The following is a 22,816-nucleotide window of genomic DNA, read 5'->3' on the forward strand; positions in this document are numbered from 1 at the left end:
TAGGATTGGGGCCAATTTTGCAGCCCTAAGGGTAATTGATTCATTTTAACCCCAAACAGCACAATCCTGTTAGAAAAGTTACAAGTATATTATGTTTTTTAAAGGGTATTATGTTTTTGCTCAGTGTTTGCTTGCATCAGTGGCTGGCGCGGCTCCTAAAATAGGCAGCATGTCACTAGCTGTGCTGTCATAGGCCATAGTCAGCCAGCTTGTAGCAGGCTGGCCATGAGGGAATGCTGGTGTTCAAGTTACTTTCCACTCTTATTTTTTTCTGGTAGTTGAAAGAAGCTTCCCCATATATGACAAATGAATATTCTCATGGTTGGTGGAAAAGAGCCTGGTGTACCAGAGGGAGCACTGGACTTGGAACTAGAAAACCTGGGTTTGGGGTGGTGGCTGGTGGGCAGCTGGCTGAATGACCTGAGGCTGCTGCTATGCCTGGGCGCACTGATTTTATAAGTATGTTTTGGTACAGCTTGATGTTTCCACCTCATTATTTAGGTTGTATCTGGAACTTTTAAGATCATTTTGCCATGAGTGCTAAGTTTCAGTTATATAAAGTTGAAAACTTCATGAAGTCTTTAAGTTGCAAAAGCTTACATGTACATAAGTGTACATCTCAGCCTATTCAAGATTAAGCTTCAAGGCTTTTTCTGAGTGCTTAGCCAGACATACGGCAGTTTTTTTTGTTTTTCTAAGGTGTCCTTTTTTTTACTTCACTTTCAAATTGGTTCAGTTAGAGTGACATTTTGTAAAGGGACAGACAGCAAAATCAAAACCCAAGGGGCAAAGAAAAGAGACAGAGAATGGTGGCCAAGAAGAAAGAGAAGTATCCTTTCCTGGCTCTCATCCTACAGGGCTCACAACTAAGACCCCAGACACCCAGTCCTGAAGAAGGCTTGTTCAGGGAATCAAGGCATAGAACTCATTCCTAGAAAACCTACCCTGAAAAATTTCCTGGAGGAAAGTATGGAGCTTCAGTGTTTTTTGTCCTTCTTTGGGTTGCACATAAACACGTTTTGCTTCCTCCTTCACTTTTCTTACGGCTGCCTCAATCTTGAATACTTTCTGTATCAACAGTTCCTTTTGGCTTAGTGTTTGAATCTGAAATGGAACAGATGATGATTAAAAAAACTATATCAGGTTGCAGATCATCAAAAAGTGTTAATGAAGTAACATTGCATCATGCTTATTAATATTAGGTGGTACATAAAATTCCTGAGGACATTGTTCTCTTGTGATGTTGGTTGGACATTTTTATACCTGTTAATGAAAAATTTAGCTTTTGGGCATGATGAATCTGCTAAGAAATGCTTGATGTGAAACTGGTTTTGTGAATTATATTTAGAAAGAATCTTTTGCCTTTTTAAAAATATTTTTCCCCTCTATTCATCTTTGCCAGCAGCTTTGAAAAATTAGAACCACCTGTTTAGCTAGTGTTCCTCTGGGGAAAGAGCTCAGATTAGGAATTAAGAGAAATTTAGAAGGAAAAAGAAGATCTAGGAGGCCAGTTCTAGTCCCTCATTCCTTCTTTATACCCATCTGCAAAAAAGAAAGAACTTGGGTTTAGAGAATGGTGGGGAGGAACACGGGAAAGGAAGGAAACAGTATTTCAGAAACAACAACAAACTCTGATCTCAACAGCTACTTGATGGGACTAATAGGACTTCTGCTGTTTGTCTTTTTATTATTAGGATTTTATAATCCTGTCTTGCACAGATGTGTTTTGTATCTTCAAGTGATAATGTTTTCTGTGGGATTGTAGGAAATATTTCTGTGCTGGTGAAAAGTGTATCTGCATGCTTGGGGAAGGGGCGGGGAAAGGAGTCTCTAAGTCGTATTGATTCTTTCGCGACCCCATGGACTGTAGCCTGCCAGGCTCCTTGGCCCGTGGAACTTCTCAGGCAAGAATACTGGAGTGGGTTGCCTTTTCCTTCTTCAGGGGATCTCTCCTGCTGAGAGATGGAACCTGCATCTCCTGCCTTGGCAGGCATATTCTTTACCACTGAGCCACCAGGGAGGAACTCTTCAGAACCCTGAATTTTTTCTTGAAAACGTAGCTTATACTTATCTACCCTGTTCCTGATCTCCTGAAGCATTTCTTGGTTTCTTTCATTTTCTAAGTTGAGTATCTTCATTGCATGGTGAATTTCTCTGAAAGGTAAGAAGGACTTCTTAGATTAAATCTTCCTATTCTTCAAAGCATGGAGGTGGAAAATACAGCACTTGCAGTCAGACAAGAATCCTAAGTTCCAGTCCCAACTGTGCAGTTTTGCTGAGCTTTATTTGCAAAACTCGTATGACGCTTAGCTTGTGGGGGTGTTCTGTAGTTTTTGAGATGACATATTTGAAGGTACTAATAGATAATGTTTATTGAACACCTTTATGAGAGGTACTAACATGTTATCTCCTTAATCACCACCACATACCCATATGGTAGACTACCGTTTGCATCTGATACATGAAAAAATGGGCTCAGAGAATTAACTTACTCAGGTCCACATAGCTAGCACATGTCTGAGCTGGGGTTCAAATCCTGCTATTTTGGACTCCAAAGCCTGTCGTCACTAAGTAGGCACTTGATAAATGTTAACTGAATTAAAAAACCACCTGGAATGCTGAACAAATAGGTAAACTATATGAGCTTCACTTCCAATCTAATTTAGTCCTGTTTTTCTGTTGCCTACGTGGATAAGTAGATGAATGGCACAGGGAAGCCTGTGGTTTTTATAGCTGTTAAGCAGCCTGAAGAGTCAGGGACATAGTCTGTTAACAAGGTTGGAAGAATTGTCAGTACAAGAGGTCTTGGCAAGAACCAGAGGTTAGTGCTTACTTCAGAACAGCCTCATGGTTCTCTAGAAGCAGCACGTCGAGGAAGGTGTCCCTGACCCGGTCTCCTTGAAGTTTGAGGGCTAGGATGCTCCGGCAAGCCTCTAGTCGCACACCTGGTGACTCTTCATAGTGGATAGCCCAGAGCAGGAGGTCTGTCAGCTGGGGGCTCACGCAGCCAATTTGCCCCAAAGCTGCAGAAATTAGAGGGCATGTCCCACTGTCACTTCAGACTGAGTTGGCTGTGTCCCAGCATCTAAAGTGGCCTTACTAGTAAATGCTAAGAATAGGCAACCACTTGCTAAATTAAATATTTCAAAAATTAAACTATATTGTCTTTGAAAAGTGGTGAAAGTGAAAATCACTCAGTTGTATCCGACTGTTTGCAACCCTATGGACTATACAGTCCATGGAATTCTCCAGACCAGAATACTGGGGTGGGTAGCCTTTCCCTTCTCCAGGGGATCTTCCCAACCCAGGGATCAAACCCAGGTCTCCCGCATTGCAGGTGGATTCTTTACCAGCCAAGCCACAAAGGAAGTCCAAGAACACTGGAGTGGGTAGCCTATTCCTTCTCCAGCGGATATCTTCCCTTTTAGATGACAATCGGTATTTTAGGAATTCTCCTGAGAATTCCCAGGAAGGGGGTATTCAATACCATCCTCATCCATTAGGATGTGAGGATACACTAACGTATTTACCTAGGGATGAGATTTGGGATAGATAACTCAGAAGACCAGCCTAGTCAGGTAAGGGGAAAAGAAGGTATAGTTAACACTTCATGGCTTTCCCCAGCACTGATTCTCATAGGAACCTGCCAGACTGTCAGAAGCAATGTCAAAGATCCCTAAAAAGAAGCTCCAGGAAATTTGAGGGCAGGATTTTACGTTTGTAGCAGTCTTAAATCTGGTCTGACTTTTACGGCGTCCTACAGTTGACACCTCTACAGAAAGCAAGTATATCCAGTAGTGGATACCTTCTTGGAACTCACCTATTTCTGTTGGCAGGGACTGCCTTGTCGGTCCTCTACCTCAACAACCTTGACATAGACCTAGACTCAGGATGCTTAACTAAAAATTGAAGGAAGTGATTTTTAATTTCTTCTGAGAAGCTGTGATCATCCTTTCCCCTCCCCTCCACCCTCTTCCTAAAGAGGTTCTGGGGATCCTCTATATAAAATATGGGAAGGTATTAGAGGTAGAGGAGTTGGAGCCACTGCCATAATACCTCGAATGGCAAAGGCCTTGATTTTCCAGCAGGGATCTCCCTGTATCAGATTCAGAAGGCATTCAAGGACCTAGGATGGATAAAAGGCAGTGTTGAGTGGAGAGAATAAGAGCAAGAATGTATCAGAGAGAGGGTTCGCTCTTCTCTAAAATGTTCTATAACTGGAAAAGTGATCTATCAAATCTAGTGACAAATGAGCTGGAGCCAGAAGTACTAGCTTACATACAGTGTTCTCTCCTGTCTAGAGATTGATTTTCCCTGCTCACAGATCTCTGGCCGTATAGGCTTCTTTTGAATACCTCCGTCAGGTTTTCCTCTAATAACTAGAGATTATAACTCCATCCACTGGAGTTGATCCCAAAGCCCCATGAGCACACATGTAATGAGAAGCTGGTTAACTGAGGTGAGAATAGGATTCAGGGGTGTGCTCTAGAGTGAGTCTAGGCTGGCATGGAGCTGAGTGTGGCCCTAACTATTGGTGTGGCCTGTATGTCTCCTCACCCTCCTGTTCTGGTCTCTCGTGCTGTGTCCCTACAGAACGGTGAGTGATCTATGTATGCGGGAAGCACAGGGTAATGTCCTCTGGGGTTAATCAGGTAAGAAGGGTACATGTCTCCTTGACTCACCCTATTATCATGGATCTCCAGGGCACCAGCTGCCAAGCAAGCTGCCCGCCGAACTGCCATGAAGTCATCAGAGAAGCAGTCCAGAAAGCTTGGGAGAAGCTTGGCGGTCATAAGCTTGAGCCCACAAATCAGGTAGAGGGCTTCCACACGCCCCTGGAAATTTCCTTGACCCAACTTGATTCTGTAAGGTACAGGTGCTTTTATTTTCCCTCCTCAAACTTTTTCCATTGCTTTTTTCACCCCTACTCCTACCTCCAGTGCCCTCAGGCTGAAATCTAGCTTCTGTAGGCTCGCCATTATCCACTCCCACCCTTTCCTAGTTAGCCTTATCCCCATTAATTTGTTTCACCAGGTAGAGACCTCAACTGTTTAATTTACTTGAATCCCTATTACCTAGCATATGCTAAATGCTAAACCCTGTTGAATGACTGAAGAAAGAAAACTTGAAACATACAGCTCTTGCTTCAGTCAAGTTCTCTTCTCTCGTGCCTTCACACGTGTCATGTTCATTTCAGTGTTTGGCTTCCAGTATGGACTGTCTTACCTTCTCTCTGCTTATGTAGTCTTATCTATCCTTCATGAAACTTGACCTTACTAGGCATTCATGTGTCTTGTATAATCAGAATCATGTCATATGTTTGAACTCTGAAGACATCTAAAACAGTGCCTGAACACTTAAGGGGCATTCAATTAATGGTTCTTCCCTTAGCCACATTGTTAGTGTCTATAGGGACTGTTAACTTTTTATTTTATTTAAAAAAAAAAAAAATCTGCAGTGGATCTTGTACAAGGCTGAGCATTCTGAGCAGCTCAACAAATGCAGTTTCTTTCTCCATATTGACAAGGTCTTACCTGATTGTGTCATGCACCTCTTTTCCAAGGTTCATTTGCCCCAGAGCTTGGGCAGCTGCGTGTCTCACTTTCTTATTCCAGTCACTCAACATCAGCTGGATCAACTTATGTTTCATATCCTATAAATAGGTATAATAGTTAGCTACCATTTATCACCGCATCAGTTTTGCATGTTCAGTCGCCAAGTCGTGTCCGAATCTTTTCAACCCTGTGGACTATAATCTCCCAGGCTCTTCTGTCCAGGGGATTTCCCAGGCAAGAATACTGGTGTGGGTTGCCATTTCCTCCTTCAGGGGATCTTTCCGCCCCAGGGATTGAACCCTTGTCTCCTGCATATATCTCTCAAAGCAGAAGGGATAAAAATGACTTGGTGATTAGGTAATGTGCCCTAAGCTATTCTCCCTCCTTGAAATAGCTCCCTTTCCACCCTTGATACCTGATGTTTTCTTATTCTTTTAGGATTGACCTCAAAATCCTGTCGCCAGAGAACTCACCTCTGCCTTCTGTAAGCAATAGGAAATCCCTGTAATACTTTACAGCTACATCTGTTATAGCTGTTTACATGTAACATTTTTTTTTTTAATTTTATTTTATTAGTTGGAGGCTAATTACTTCACAACATTTCAGTGGGTTTTGTCATACATTGACATGAATCAGCCGTAGAGTTACACGTATTCCCCATCCCGATCCCCCCTCCCACCTCCCTCTCCACCCGATTCCTCTGGGTCTTCCCAGTGCACCAGGCCCGAGCACTTGTCTCATGCATCTCACCTGGGCTAGTGATCTGTTTCACCATAGATAATATACAGGCTGTTCTTTTGAAACATACATGTAACATTTAACAGAGAAGACATATCTTTGCATACCCAGTGCTAGCTACCTGCCTAACATGTAAGATGTGGTCAGAAACTGCAGGCTCACTGAATAAGTGAAAGCACTGATGGGCATGTTGTTTAACCCCATCAGTCTGATGTGATGGTCTCATCTTTACTCCATCCCCTGCTTGCTCTGCATGGCTTTTTACTTTCAATAGGCCATCCTGAGTGGCAAGTGCTGAGAAGGTGAATGTGCAACTGAATCAGATGTTGTTAAATGCAGATTCTGATTGAATTGACCCGGGGTGAGATTTTTGCATTTCCAGCAAATTCCCAAGTGATACCTGTGCTGCTGGTCCTGGACTTTAGCAGCAAGGTCCAGGCAGAATTAACCCAAACTAGAATGACCCAGGGATAGAACCTGGGTCTCCTGCATTGCAGGCAAATTCTTTACCGTCTGAGTCATTAGGGAAGTCCAGAATTATACTGACTATACTGAATGGCCAAGTTTTGTGCTTTCCATGTCAAAATTCAAGGGTCAAAAACAGCAGTGTTGTGGGCCATTGTGGAGTTGCCCAATGTTACATGGAAAAGATAATGGCATATAGGAAGAAGGGGAAAAGCCCATTTACACAGCTGAAGTTGATTTTAAAATAATGGCAAGAAGGAGGTCAGTTGAAAGCCTAGATGATGGTCAGGGTTTCCCATTCCTGGAAGTCTTTCCTTAGTAAGTCTTGCTCAGCTGTCCCACACTCCTTCACAGAATTTTAAGTTCAGCCCATACTAATGTCTCTCTGAAGAGTTTTAAGAGAGTACACTACATTTATCTCTTGTTTTTGAATCATTTGTATATGTTGATCCTGTTACTCCAACATTAATGTCAGCTCTTTGAAAGTGGGGACTATGGTGACAGATACTTATTGATGTGGAGGCAATGTCGAATTACTATAAAAAGTTTCTAAACCTTTTTTATTTTTATTCTTTGCTTATTTCACTGTAGATAGGTTACAGTTTGTGGACTCCCAGCAGGCTGAGTAGCAGTCGCTTAAGTAACGGAACGATATGTTGGCATGTGAAGATAATTCTGGGTTAGGACTAAGGCAGCAATATGGGAACAGATCTTTTTGGTAAGAATGGGAAACTAGATAGCAGCAAGAAGTGGAAGAGCTCCTGAGCCCAGTTTTGCTTAGACCTTCTGTCCTGGAAACAGAAAGAGAAGGCTTACCAAACTGACATTTCCACCGATCCGGGAGAGAGCCCGGCAGGCCACAATGCGGTCTTTCCATTGACGGCTATTCAGCTCCACAGCAAGCATGGTATGTATCAGGGTCTGAGGAAATGGAAGACTTGTATCGAGATCCATAGTCACTTTTAGAGATGCTGGGACCTTAAAGAAGTTACATCCTAATCTGGCATCCAGCATGATTAATGTCACAAACACATGGGATGCCTGTTACTAGCAAAGTAGAGAGTGGATTTACAATGGGGCCCTCTTCCATCCAAGCCAACTGATGTCAAGGAAAAAATACAGATTAGTAATCTGAACAGAAAATTCCTGGGACTTTCTTGATTTAACTGTCTTTCCCCCTAAAATGGTTTGTATATACCTCAGTCTGAGTTTCACATTTCTACTGGAAGTAAATGCAATTGTACGTCTGTGTGGTTTTCAATGGTAAACTTCTAGCACAAGCAAATTCTGCATGTTGTAAGTCTTCTAGCATAGAGTTAGAAAGCATCTGCAGCCTACTTTCCTCACCTTTCTCAGCTAGCTGTTGTCACTTTTCCTGGTCTACACCCCACTTCACCCACACTTAGTCCAGTTTTACCTGTGCCGTGAGATCATCCTACCCAACCACCCGCATTTTCTTTTTCTTTTTAAAATTTTTTTGTCACTGCACTTCACATGCAGGATCTTTCTTTGTTCCCAGACCAGGGGCTGAAGTGCTTCCTGCCATGGAAGCACAGCCCCTTAACACTGGACCACCAGGCAAGTTCCCATCTGCATTTTCAGTTCCCTACATGCACTGACCTCAGAGACCCAATTGTTCCCCCCAAACTTGGTTTTTTCTCTGACCCTGTAATGGACACATACTGTCTTTCCACTGAGATGGTGCAGGAGCGTACAAGACTGTTCCTCGGTGTCCTCATTCTTCTTAAGAAACAGCTGGTGGATGATCCTCTTAATCACAGGGTAAGTGGCCGCACCTTCCAGAGCCAGGCACTGAGCCGCAGCCCAGCTGTCCACGGTATTACCTGCCACAGCGAGGTGACAAAGGCCAGAATGGCCATCTCTCCTCCCCACAGAGAGAGCAGCTTCTGGGTTGGTACACAAGACTGCTACTTGCCTCACTTTCCTGTACCCTCTCAGTCTGATATTCAATCTCTAATTTAAATCACATTTAAATGGATCATATCGAGGTTCTAAATGTAGGTTGAAAATCTTAAACTGAAAAGTCAAATCCTAAAATGTTTTTGTTGGGGAACAGAGCAGTAAGTCCCTTCTGGCCTGAGTGAACAGTTGCTCCTCTGGCTAGAGACTGGGAAGTCTGGAGTGGAAGCTTTCTTAAGACAGATGGATTAAGTTGTTGAGTGTCGCTGTGCAGAAGGCCAAACTGGTCAGACAGCTGTCCTACACCCCTGCCGCCATGCAAGGAGCAAGTTCGTCTTTCAGAGCAGTTAGATACGGGAGCCTATCAACATCAGACAGAATCTTTTGCTGGTGTTACACCAACAATGCATGTGGACAGTGCCCGTAAGTTAATGTGCAAAAATGGAAGCATGATGTGTTCAAGTGGGTTTTTTAATTTTTAGAATGTATTCTTTAATCTTGTACATTATCTTTTCAATTGAAAAATCTAACAGGAAAGGGGACGTGGTTTAGTCAAATGCATGTATGACACGGTTAGCCCAGGTACCACTAGATGGCAGTGTACCTGTCTCGTAAAGTACCTGGGAGGAAGAAATCCTCTGAGTATCTAAAGAGCATGACGGTGGAGAGGAAGGGATCAGGAAAAGCTGATGTGAGATGTTCTTTCTTTATCCTATATTTCCAGGTCGGAAGTAACAAGGAGTTACTCACCCTTCAGAAGGACAGTCTGCATGATTTCCTGGGCAAGAGGATTATGTGACTGTATGGCATATTGGCATACTGCTGCTGCCATCCGCACATTGGCATTCTTATCACAAAGAGCAGCCATTAGCGGGGGCTGTAGAACCTCTGGCAAGTCCTGAATAGATGAGGCTTTCATCATTTCCTTGTCTGTGATCAAAAGAGAGCCAGTAAGAGGGTGTTAGCTAGTCCCTTTGCTTTTCTCTAAAACACAGCTTTTCCCTGTAGCCACATGGGGGCCATTTCAGCCTCAGTTGCAGATGCTTACTGCTACTTAGAGTTTAGCTGAACCCTTACAATGGGTGGGATTTTAAGGCTGCCTTTTGTGGTGGATATTCCTGTTCTCACATCTTTATCATCTGGTCTCTGCAGAACTGTATTTGGGCCAAATGAATATGTTTCCTACTAGGCTATGGTGACTATCATCATGAATTTTAGTGATGAAAGTCAATTTTTGTAATTTTAGTAGTAATAGCAAATATATTTAGGTAGAGCTTTGCCACTTAGATCGTGTTTCATATTCATTGTCCCATTCAGTCTTCTAACCCTCACTGAAGTAGGCAAGGCAGCTCACCTGAAATATTTGTTTTTCAGGAATCCTTTTAGGTTTAACTAAACAGCCTCACAAAACTATCATAGGCCATACATGTCACTAGTCTTCAGAAGGAAATGGGACAGGAGCATAGTTTGCCCTGGGGGGAAGCATCAGGTGTTCCTTTTGGCAAGAGTTCTTGAGAATGGTTTGTCTAGCACTCTGGGGACAGCTCAGAAGCATAGACTCGATTCTAGGCATAAGTCTTATGTTCCACCAGAGTTATTATCTCTTTTATATAACAACTCCATAGATATAATTCCAGGGTCCTCAAAGGGCCTGCCTTGATAAGTCACAGCATTGCTGGGAGCCTGGAGGACGGTACCTCCTTCAGGCATGTATGTTTCACTTGTAGTTCTTCCCAGTCCAAATGTCATTTAGCAGTCAGGGTTCATTTTCATCATAAGCTATGTGGCCTGTGAAGATAATTTCTGTCCTTACCAGGTTATCGGGGCAGCAGGTAGGCATTTAACTAAAGCTCATTTCTCAAGTAGAAGGGGAAAGTGTTGTGTTAACTTTTGTCCACAACTATCCTCCCATTTTTAGTTTGAAGTTCAGAGAGGATAAGTGACTTCCCAAGATGTGGCAGAGCTAGACTTATAGCTAAGATTTTATATAAAATTTCTCATTTGTCCTTTTTACCACTACTGTAAGCCACTATGCCATATGTTTAAAAAGGGCTAGATGAAATATGTGCCTTTGAGGGGATCAGATGGAAGTCAGTTGAGTATTTCAAGAAATAATGAGTAAGATAATATTCTTTGGGAAGAAGTGGGGAGGAAACAAGACAAATCAAAATCTCAACACCCAGAAAAGGGATCACATGAAAGGGAAAGACAAAGGTGTTTTTTGAATGTGGAGATCTAGAGATAAGATAATACCTCTTCCCACCTATGGGAGGTTTTCTCTATGCCAGGCACTAAAACACATCACCCCATTTAATACTCAAGAAAATAAGCAGTTAAAAAATGTTTATATGTGGAGGCATCGGCTTCCCGGGGGCTACAGTGGTAAAGAATCCTCTTGCCAGTGTGCGAGATGCAGGTTTAATCCCTGGGTCGAGAAAATCCCCTGGAGTAGGAAGTGGCAACCCACTCCAGTATTCTTGCCTGGAGAATCCCTTACTGCTATGTTGAAAAAATTAAATTAAAATTTTAAATTAAAAATTAAAAAAATTAAATTAAAATTACTGCTATGCTGAAACTGGTGGGTTACAGTCCACAGGGTCACAAAGAGTCAAATACGACTGAGCGCGAGTGTGGAAGCATATAGCAGGGGGGTGGGGCAGGGAAGACTCCTCAGAGGATGTGACATCTTAGCTGAAAGTTGAGGGGCATGTATAGAAGTTGATCAAGTCAAGAGAGAGATAAGATTTCCTAGCAGAGGGAACGGCAGATTTGAAAAGCTGGAGTTTAAAAGCTCATACCTGGAACTCAGTAGACTGGAAATAAGTGAAAAGAAACCTTAAAAACTTGACAATTTTGTAGAGATAAAATTAGTCCCCGCCTCTAAGAAGTTCCTTGCCTGGTAGAGATAGCAGAAAAGTAAACAGACAATTATGACAGAATGATAAATATTAGGACAGAATAATATTAGGATGCTACCAGCAGCAGAGAAGGAAAAAGTGTCAGCCCATACACAAAACGTGGTATCTGAGAGGGCCCTTGAGGGTTAGTAAGAGTCTGTGGGTTTTATGTCTTTTTAATAGCATTTTATAGTTTCTGTCATCTGAGTCCTGTGTCTTGTTAAACCAGCTCCTCGGTAGATTATAGTTCTAGCTCTTGTAGTTGGGAAATGTTCCTTTTTTAACTGCTTATTGCTAGCAAAGAAAAATCCTATTGACATTTCTTTTCCAAAAGGTTATACAGCCATTGGGAAAAATGACCAAGTTCTTAATTCATTTTACAAAGCCAGTAAAAACTAAAACTTAACAAAAATAGTGTAAATAAACACTAACACTTAACAAAAATACTGTAAATAAACACAAAATTAGCAATTTCATTTACAAATATATTAAAACATTTTAAAATATGAACAAATCAAATCCAGTGGAGTAATAAGAGAATGATCCATTAGGATTTATTCTAAGATTTTAACACTAGAAATCTTTATATCCACAAATTAAAGGAGAAAAAACTAGAAAATGGCTGGTAAAACTCAACACTCATTTTTTTTAATAAATAGAAAAACCTACATATATGTTGGCATGTGTTTGTAAAAGCACAGAAAGTTGTAGAATGCCAAACTAAACATTGTATACCCTGGAAATGGCATGGGGTGGGTTTGGGACTGGGAGGTGGGTTGGAAGGAACCTCTTTTTATACTCCTCTGTGTTGACTGATAATGACACTTTGTGTTTGTTTTGTAATAAAAAAAAAATGTTTATGAAGCAGAATCCACAGAATCTATTGGTCAGTTAGTTGTGGGGAGAGGAAGGATTTTGTCCAGGCTGACTCCCAAGGTCCTGACTCAAACTAGCTGGGTTATGGGGATGTGGGATGTGGGATGTGGGGAGGGGTCTAATGGCAAGAGTGATGAATTTAGTTTGGGACATGTTGAGTTTGAGACTGTCAACATGCTGTCAAAAGAAGGACTAAATTGCAGTTGGGAGAAAAGTGTGTGCATATACATACATATATACATATACTTTGGCTATTATGAATGGGATCTCTCAAGGCAGAACAATGTGAACTTGCTTGTGAACTACTAAGCATCCAAGGGTGATGAAATTAGTGCAAAAAAGCACTAGATTAGAAGTCAGGAATTTTAAACTCATCTCTGTTGCTGAGAAGTTGTGTATATTCAGGCCAGTCTCTGGGTCTTTGTTTCCATTTTGTGAAATAATCTCAGATAAGCTCCAAGGTCCCCGCCAGTTCAAAATTTCTGTGGGTCTGTGGATTGCTTATATTCTCGAGCAGTACGGTTGTGGCTCTTACCGGAGTCCCCTCGACTGACGGCAGCACGGGGCCGTTCCAAAGCAGCTGTGGCGCAAGTGACGATGGCTTGGATCCGGACGTCGTCATGGATGTCCCCCAAGCTCTGCAGCAGGCCCTCAACAGTCTTATGGCGCCACTCGATGACTGCGCCACAGGAGGAGAATGAGAAGAGGACCACTTAGGGTTAGATACTGTGCTGCTGACAGGTAACAGTAAGGCCCTTCCCCTAGGACGATCCAAGCAAAGCAGTTCAGAAGCATAAAGGGCCCCAGAGATGCCGCCCTGAGGAAGTTATTTCTCTGATGCTCCCTGAATCTTCTTAAGGAAGTAAGTGTTAGTCACAGTCATGCCCAGCTCTTTGAGACCCCATAGACTGCAGCCCACCAGGCTCTTCTGTCCATGAGATTTTCCAGGCAAGGATATTGGAGTAGGTTGCCATTTCCTTCTCCAGAGGATCTTCCCAACGCAGGAATTGAACCTGGGTCTCCTGCACTGCAGGCAGATTCTTTACCAACTGAGCTAAATCTTCTTAGGTATTAATAATTCTCGAACAAAACTCCTCCCAATCCCATCCTGTATTCTGTCTTTTTTGTTTGTTTAAATAATTTCTTTTTTTTTTTTTTTTTGGCCTCACTGCATGGCTTATGGAATCTTAATTCCCTGACCAAGGACCGAACCTGGGTCCACAGCAGTGAAAGCCTGAGTCTGAACCACTAGACCACCAGGGAATTCCCATAAATAACTCTTTATTGTTATCATCTGGAAAATGGAACAATAAGACAGTGATTAAGGGTACTTTGCCCTCTTTATAGGGGCTTCCCAGGTGGTACTAGTGGTAAGGAATCTGCCTATCAATGCAGGAGGCACAAGAGACACATGGGTTAGATCCCTGGGTAGTGAAGGTCCCCTGGAGGCTAGCCTGGCAACCCACTCCAGTACTCCTGCATGGAAAATTCCATGGACAAAGGAGCCTGGTGGGCTAGAGTCCATGGGGTCACAAAGAGACGTGACCACATGAAAGCGAAAGCGAAAGTCACTGAGTCGTGTCCGACCCTTTGCGACCCCATGGACTACACAGCCCATGGAATTCTCCAGGCCAGAATACTGGGATGGGTAGCCTTTCCCTTCTCCAGAGGACCTCCCCAACCCACGGATCAAACCCAGGTCTCCTGCATTGTGGGCAGATTCTTCACTAGCTGAGCCACAACACTTTTTTTAGGCATGAGCTTTTGTTTCAGTGTTCCCACCACCTGCAGGTGCTCCCTACTGGTAGTTTTTACTTGGAATCTCCTTTTCAACCCTTTTTGTTTATCTGAACCAGTTTATCTGATGGATCACCTTTTTTTTCCTGTACTAACTAAACTAGATTTTCACGTTCTGAAAGCCAGCAGCCCTTGAGTCCTCAACTCTTGCAGTTTTCAACAGTCCTTGCTGGGCCCTTTGCCCCAGGCACACTATTCTGGAATCTGTGAAGGCAAAGTAAATATGAGCTAATTCCAAATTTACAAATGAATTTTGGAGAGCCAGTTGCAGTTTCTTTTGATCACTGCGTTTCCATTGCTTGGGCAGCACATTCACTCTTTCTTTCATGCATCATGTATTGAGTGGGACATTTCAGGGGTAGTAAGGTAGGGTCTCTGCCTGTGCAGAGCTCTCTGGGTAGTGAGTTTCCACAAGTTACTCATGTAGAACTTGCCCATGCAAAAAACATCCAGATAAATGCAACTGCCATTGTATGAAAAGCTCTTACCTAGTCTAGCCTTGATGAGGCAACCCGATTTTTATTGTTCATAAGAGAGGGATGGATTTTCAAAGATTGAGAAATACTTGGCCAAGGTGAGAACTTCTTCCTTCACAAATCACTTCTATGTCAGGACAATCCCCCCTCTCCCCCGCCCCTGCACCCCTCCTTGACTCACTTAGAGCCCAGGCCACCTTCCATTCCTGCAGCATCCTTCGCAGGACCACCAGTTCCCAAGACACATTCTCCTTCGGTGACTCTGCTTGCTTCTTCAGTTTCCTGGTCTTCACGGACACGTCCTTCTCACCCACCTTCAGCAGCAGATCCTTGGCCGGTGTGGGCAAAGCTGTCCAGCGCATGGCTCCTTTCACAGGCTTGCAGGCTGTGCGGGGCGACAGTCTGAGGTATTATGCCCATTGCCCTGGGCCTGGGTTCCCAGCCAGCATCACATGCCTATTCCTAGCTAGCACCAATGGAAAACAAAATCGTCAAGAGCCAGCTTTCCTGATTATGTAGAAAACTGGTACAAGTCCCATTGGGAGTCATGAGAGGTGGTGACTACAGACATGATAAAGCCATGATGATGGGCGGAGAAAGGCAGTGAAGAAAAGATAAGGTACATACAAACCTTCATATATGTTTAAGAAATCTTTAGGACCATAAATATATGTAACAAGATTTGCTCATAAAATTCAATATTTGTATATTGCCATTAAAAGTAGGATATAATTGGCCATTAATTCCTAATTTATTGTTTCCTTTCTAGTGTTCTTAATTTGGGAGGAGGAGTGGGATTATAAGCTACTAAGGGTTTACAAGCAAACACCCTCTTCCAACAACACAAGAGATGACTCTACACATGAACATCACCAGATGGTCAATACTGAAATCAGATTGATTACATTCTTTACAGCCAAAAATGGAGCAGCTCTTATACAGTCAGTAAAAACAAGACTGGGAGCTGACTGTGGCGCAGATCATGAACTCTTTATCGCAAAATTCAAGAACCGAAGAAAGTAAGGAGACCACTAGATCATTCAGGTATGACCTAAATCAAATCCCTTACGATTATACAGTGGAAGTGACAAATAGATTCAAGGGATTAGATCTGATAGAGTGCCTGAAGATCTATGGACAGAGGTTCCTGACATTGTACAGGAGGCAGTGATCAAGACCATACCCAAGAAAAAGAAATGCAAAAAAGCAAAATGGTTGTCTGATGAGGCCTTACAAATAGCTGAGAAAAGAAGAGACACTAAAGGCAAAGGAGAAAAGGAAAGATATACCCATTTGAATGCAGAGTTCCAAAGAATAGCAAGGAGAGCTAATAAAGCCCTTCTCAGTGATCAATGCAAAGAAATAGAGTAAAACAACAGAATGGGAAATACTAGAGATCTCTTCAAGAAAATTAGAGATACCAAGGGAACATTTCATGCAAAGATGGGCACAATAAAGGACAGAAAATGTATGGACCCAACAGAAGCAGAAGATATTAAGAAGAGTTGGCAAGAATACACGGAAGAACTATACAAAAAAGATCTTCATGACCCAGATAATCATGATGGTGTGATCACTCACCTAGAGCCAGACATCCTGGAATGCAAAGTCAAGTGGGCCTTAGGAAGCATCACTATGAACAAAGCTAGTGGAGATGATGGAATTCCAGTTGAGCTATTTCAAATCCTGAAAGATGATGCTGTGAAAGTGCTGCACTCAATATGTCGGCAAATTTGGAAAACTCAGCAGTGGTCACAGGATTGGAAAAGGAACTTTCATTCCAATCCCAAAGAAAGGCAATGTCAAAGAATGTTCAAACTACCACACAATTGTACTCATCTCACACGCTAGTAAAGTAATGCTCAAAATTCTTCAAGCGAGGCTTCAATAGTACATGAACCAAGATCTTCCAGATGTTCAAGCTGGTTTTAGAAAAGACAGAGGAACCAGAGATCAAATTTCCAACATCTGTTGGATCATCAAAAAAGCAAGAGTGTTCCAGAAAAACATCTATTTCTGCTTTATTGACTATGCTAAAGCCTTTGACCATGGATCACAACAAACTGTGGAAAATTCTTCAAGAGATGGGAATACCAGATCACCTTACCTGCCTCCTGAGAAATCTGCATGCAGGCCAAGAAGGAACAGTGAGAACTGGACATGGAACAACAGACTGGTTCCAAATTGGGAAAGGAGAACATCAAGGTTGTATACTGTCACCCTGTTTATTTAACTTCTATGCAGAGTACATCATGTGAAATGCCAGGCTGGATGAAGCACAAGCTGGAACCAAGATTTCTGGGAAAAATATCAATAACCCAATTAGGATGACACCACCCTAATGGCAGAAAGCAAATAAGAAAGCAAAAAAGAGTCTCCTGATGAAAGTGAAAGAGGAGAGTAAAAAAGTTGGCTTAAAACTCAACATTCAGAAAACTAAGATCATGGTTTCATGGCAAATAGATGGGGAAACAATAGAAACTGTGAGGGACTATTTTCTTAGGATCCAAAATCACTGCAGATGGTGACTGCAGCCTTGAAATTAAAAGATGCTTGCTCTTTGGAAGAAAAGGTATGACCAACCTAGACAGCATATTAAAAAGCAGAAACATTACTTTGCTGACCAAGGTCCATCTAGTCAAAGCTGTGGTTTTTCCAGTAGTCATGTATGGATGTGAGAGTTGGTCTATAAAGAAAGCTGAATGCTGAAGAATTGATGCTTTTGAACTGTGGTGTTGGAGAAGACTCTTGAGAGTCCCTTGAACTGCAAGGGGATCAAAGCAGTCAATCCCAAAGGAAATCAGTCCTGAATATTCATTGGAAGGACTGATGCTAAAGCTGAAACTTCAGTACTTTGACTACTTCATGCAAAGGGCTGACTCATTAGAAAAGACCCTGATGCTGGGAAAGATTGAAGGCAGGAAGAGAAGGGGACGACAGAGGATGAGACAGTTGGATGACATCACTGACTCGATGCATATGAGTTTGAGCAAGATTTGGGAGTTGGTGATGGAAGGGAAGCCTGGTATGTTGCAGTCATGGGGTTGCAAAGAGTCAGACACGACTGAACTGACTGAACTGAAGGGTTTACAAGTGCCTTGCTGTAGGATTGATTAGTGTCTCAGTTTTTTTTTTGTCGTTGTTGCTTTTTTTGCCATGCCTGGCAGCATGTAGGATCATGGGTCCCCAAACTTGGATGGAACCTGTGCCCCCTGCAATAGAAGCATGGAGTCTTGGCCACTGGACCACCAAGAAAGTCCCTAGTGTCTCAGTTTTAATGAGGCAGCTGTAACCCTGGAAGATGACTTGCCAAGACCCAATCCAAGGCTTTCCAACATGCTTTCTTCACCACTTTATAATGGTAACCCTCAACAAGAAGGAGGGTGTATGTGTGAGTTTGGTGAAAACTGCCTACACCTGCTGTCATTAGTGCCTTCTCTACTCTTGTGGCTGTTTCCTGTAGAGCCAGGCAACACTAGAGACAGGTTAGGGGCCGGTGGGAAAAAGAATGGGTCACTACTACTGCTAGTTCCCGCATACAGGGGGCCCATCTGAAGAGACATTGCAAGGAAAAGAATCATGAGCAATGGAGATAGAGTCTCTTGGAGGATGGGCACTTTTTGTTTCAGAAGTTGATTTCTTGATCAACTCCTTTCCCTTTTCCTTACCTAACATACAGAATGAAGAATGATATCCTCATGAAAGAGAGATTTAAAACACCGGTTGACACTAGGGCCTGAAGCAGGTATGGGCCTGAGAATGGAGTGGGAGGGGACAGTGCTACATCGGAGGTACTGCCTTTGAGACTGTTAAGCCAGGATCTGTCTTGTTAGTAATTCCTGGCCCTAAACTGCTTGGTTAACTTAAGTTCTGTCTAATTTCAGCTGTATGGGCCACAGAGGCTTTTCCTTGTTACAGTTAGTATCTTATAATTTTATGAGATGATTCTTAGTTAGTTGGGAGGGACTCCCCGAGATGCTGATGGTGTCCCCACCTGTGGAACAGGGACCTTAAAGAAATAGGCCCACTTCCATCTTTACTCCCATTATCAGTATTAGCTTCCTGCTTACTTGATTCAGGAACTGGCTGAGAAGTCCACCTTTCTGGGGTTTCAGGGAAGACCTTAGATAACTGCTTGATGTATAGATTGAGATTTTCCAGGAGAATTTGGTCTCTCTTTGCACCAATCTGGTGGACGATCTGGACTTCATCTGTGAACAGATAAAAAAATAATGAGTCCTTAGAACCCCCTCCTCCTCTCTTCCTGGGTTTTTGGTCACCAGGATCAGACTGAATTTCATTTCCCCAGAAAAATCCACTTAAAAAACCAAATCAAATACAGAATGATCTCATTTCATGTGAAGTTTTAAAATGCTAAATGAAAATTATTGCATATTGATATGTACTTGGATGACAAACTATAAATAAAAGCAAGGTAGTGGGTATGTCTGGTTAGTGGGGAAGATGGAGAAAGGCTTCAGCAAGAAGCACACAGGAGACCCAGTTCCCTTTTGCCCTACTCTAGCCTCTGGTACTCATGGCTACTGTGCTCCGGGGACATCCCTTGAAAGTGACTGTTGCTTGGAAGTATGAGCTGGTGGCCTGAAAATGGCCCAGAAACCAAGTCAGAACCTAACTTACAGGTATTGTACCCTATGAAAAGCTAGATACAAATGAAGAGTTCCCTAATTCATCTCTCAGCAGTCATAAATACCTTTGTCTGAATAATTTTGTTAAACACTTTAAGAAGACTTTCAGTTGAAAGCAGTTTAGGAATAAGATGGGGGGTAGGGAAGAAGAAACAACTTGAAGCATGTGGTCCTAGACTGGGTCCCGGAAGCCCAGGCATCTGAAAGCTAGTGGGATGGATGAGGAAGCTGGTGGGTACTGGGTGAGAAGCACCGTATAGTTCCCATCTCTTTGAAGAGCATTTTAGTTGATATTGTTTTACAAATAAGGTACATTAAGGCTCACAGGGATTATATAATTTGCTGAAGGTTAGGAGGAGGGGGCTAAGGCAGGATTTAAACTCAGATCTCCAAAGTCTAGGATTCTTCTTCGAACACAGCACCTCAGTGGGGGAAAAATCTCAGTGAGAGAAGGGGTAATGGTGTGCACAGAAGAGATAGGCTGTTCCCAAAGCCACATCTTGCTTGCTCTGCCATCCTACCCTCCACTACCTCCTCAGTAAGCATGAGAGCATAGAGAGACGGGGAAGAAGAAATCCTGTCCCCACTGGATACCTACTCCCTATCCCCACTGTCCATTCCCCTGCCCCCTGCCCAAAACCTTCCCGTGTTAGTTAACCAGGAGATGTTCCCATGAATACCTGGTTCATCCAGGGCCTCTCATCCACATCCGTGATGCCTCCAGCTCCCTGCTACCTTCCACCTCCCTGCTCTATGCCCCCCTCAGCCCTGACTACAGGACCCCAGCTCAATTACCGAAGTAAATCTCCTGTTCAAAGGTGTTGTCTGTGGAGTAAGCAAACTTTCCAGCTCGCGGATTCACCTGTCGAACGTGGCCCTGGCTTGGGGGCTTGTAGAGGCTCCCCTTTTCATCTATTTCCTCAGCCGTCTTATTCATGCCAGGCATGGTTTCAGCTGTCTGCACTTGCGGCAAGTAATTCGGCAGTCTTGGAAGGATTGAGAGGGGAAGAAAGGGGGGACAGGTGGCTTTAAAATCAGTGCCCTTAGAGGGTGCCTGGATTTGGGGAAGGGAGCCCACCTCCTCCATGACCTCACTTTATCTCTCGTGTGTGGTTGTTCAGTGGACAGACTGTAAGCTCTTTAAAGGATAGGTCCACAGCTGTCTCATTTACGTTGTATTCCCAGCACTTCGCAGAGTGCCTGGAAAGTAGTGGGAGTGCAATATATATTTGTGCAATAAATGAAGGAATAAATATTGCCACTTATTTTTAGCTCACTTCTAGGAATCAGGGCTGTTACAGCTCCAGTCTTCCTTCTAGTTATAAATGACAAGGAAGCCACGTGAGAGATGCATAGCAATCCTCCTCTCCTCTCAGCTTGTTAAGCTCTCCGTCCTGCTGCCAGTCAGTTTTTGAGTGAGTGACACCCTGGCTCCTTATTCAGAGTAAGGTGGGACCAAACCTCAGAACCATGAGGTCTCTGCCTTCCTCACTCTCACCACGGACGCATTTCTAGGAGCCCCTGGTTAGTACCTGGAACAGCAGAATGGCTCTGCTGGGAAAGGCTAAGAACTCCTTCCTTTAAAGGCAGTGGTACTCAACTGGGAGCAGTTTTGTCCTTCAGAGGGACATGTGTCACCATCTGGGGACATCTTTGGTCATCACAGGTGGAGAGTACTACTGGCTTCCAGTAGGATGCTGCCAAACATCCTAGAGCACACAGGGCCGGCCTCCCCAACACAGAATTATCCAACCCGGGATGCCAAGAGGGCCGAGGTTGAGAAACCTTACTTTGTGGAAGTCTTAGTGTGTTGGCGGTGGAAAATACAAGAGGTTAACGGGAGAGTTCTGCAATGAGGAATGTGAGCCCACCTGGGAGTCCTTGAAGGGGAACCAGGGTTTCTCAAAGGCACACCCGAGGCCCCGGCTAGCCTACCGATAATAGACGGGAAGCAGCAGCTCTGGCTTCTTTTCCTCCAGGGTGGGCAGGACGACACTTCGACCCTCAAATTCTGCCGTCTCTTCTTCCTCCAGCTGTTTCAAGAGGTCCAGGTCACTGGAGGAAGTGAGCTCATCGCGGATGTGGCTCCAGTCGTACTGCTGGCGCAAGAAGCTCTGCCACTTACTGGCGGACACCCCTGGCCTTGGAGGACGCTTGTTCTGGATCCATCGGGCTGTACGCTTGTTCAGCTTTTCCAGCACCACGGCCTCCCACGCTCTGGCTGCCTTCTCAGCAGGTGGAAGCCAGGTTTCCCTCTCCTCCAGGTTCACTTCTGGAGCAAGTGACAGGTCCAGCATGTCCAGCTCCCTGCTTGGATGAAGACTGAGGGGGCTAGATACCTCCTGGCCTACGCTAGCTGGCTCTAATTTCTTCAGTTTTGTAGGATTGGCATAGCTTTCCGTCTTCACAGCCTGGGAGGTGACCTTTGTTGGGGGACCTGGAGAATCCGAGACCTTGAAGCAGATGGGCTTCTTCTCAGGCCGGGCCGTCCTGACCTGGCGAGGCCGAATGATGCCACTGGCGTTGTAGAGATGGTCAAAGCTGTACTGGCTGTAAGGGACGCTGGGCAGCCCTCGCTGCCACACCACCTCCTGAGAAAACGTCAGGTTTGCGCTGGCCTGGTTCAGGTATTTGTTCTTGAGGTGTGCACAGTGCTGTGGGCTGAAGTGGAAGACTGGAGGCACACCGGAAACGGAGGCACATTCCTTTTTGTTTCTTGGTTTTACAGAGGAGAAAATCATGCCCCATCCCAGGCGTGGCGAGAGTGACTGAGGGAAATGGTGTGGAAGAATGGTCTTTCCCTTCTCCGTCCTAGTCACTGTTTCCCAGCAAATGCCCGCTTCCAGGCTGCCTGGTCCAGAGGAGGGCCTGGGGGCGTGGCTACGCATCTGTTAAGGGGATGGGAAGAAATGATGAGAGCTCTAGGTCAGTAGAAGTTGGTGGCCCACAGCAGTCAGTAAGAAAAGACTTGGAGAAGAGATGACGGAGCAGGGAGAAGCCATGTGAGTTAGAAAGACAAAAGAAAAAGATGCTGCAACAATCAAAATATTTCTTGGGTCAGACCTTTGCTTCCAGTTCTCAACATTTGTCCCAAAGCTCAGCCCCTCATCTTCTGAGAGATTACTGCCTTTTAACAGTATCCCATGCTTCCAGTTTCCCCCCAAATGTGGCTTTCTCCCCATTCAAAAAAAGTTAGAGTGCAAAGTTCAGACAACACAGCCGGGCATTCAGGGTTGTCCTTGAGTCTGACCTGTTTATGACCTTGTCCTGGCAGAACCTCTCCTCCTGACTCTTCTAGCGCTTCACTGAGTGTCCTTCCCATCACAAGTAGAGCTTCTTTCTGTGCCTGAAAATGAAATTCTGTCCATTCTTCCAGAACAGCTCAATTACTACCTACTCTGTAATTCTTTGTTTACCTATCCAGGCCTCCACGTCACACACAA

At 43.9% G+C, this 22,816-nt stretch overlaps 1 protein-coding gene across 4 annotated transcripts; it reads right to left on the reverse strand.

The window, feature by feature from the left end:
- Window positions 1-6: 6 nt before the first annotated feature.
- HEATR4 (HEAT repeat containing 4) lies at window positions 7-22,236 on the reverse strand. Of its 4 annotated transcripts, XM_065940126.1 has the most exons (14): window positions 21,309-22,236; window positions 20,169-20,359; window positions 18,795-18,935; window positions 14,906-15,109; window positions 12,987-13,130; window positions 9,429-9,608; window positions 8,442-8,602; window positions 7,575-7,679; window positions 5,535-5,653; window positions 4,683-4,863; window positions 4,057-4,126; window positions 2,834-3,023; window positions 2,076-2,154; window positions 7-1,104 (listed from the first exon to the last, which is right to left on the reverse strand). In XM_065940126.1, exons 1-14 carry the CDS (start codon window positions 22,112-22,114, stop codon window positions 904-906), a joined length of 2,772 nt encoding a protein of 923 aa, XP_065796198.1. In that variant the 5' UTR covers window positions 22,115-22,236; the 3' UTR covers window positions 7-903. The 4 variants fall into 4 exon arrangements, with proteins under 4 accessions (XP_065796198.1, XP_065796199.1, XP_065796201.1 ...); XM_065940127.1 differs by lacking the exon at window positions 12,987-13,130; XM_065940128.1 differs by lacking the exon at window positions 2,076-2,154 and having other exon boundaries at window positions 949-1,104.
- Between the last annotated feature and the right edge of the window lie 580 nt (window positions 22,237-22,816).

This window comes from Muntiacus reevesi, chromosome 7, assembly GCF_963930625.1.
Source record: "Muntiacus reevesi chromosome 7, mMunRee1.1, whole genome shotgun sequence".
Taxonomy (NCBI): Eukaryota; Metazoa; Chordata; class Mammalia; order Artiodactyla; family Cervidae; genus Muntiacus; species Muntiacus reevesi.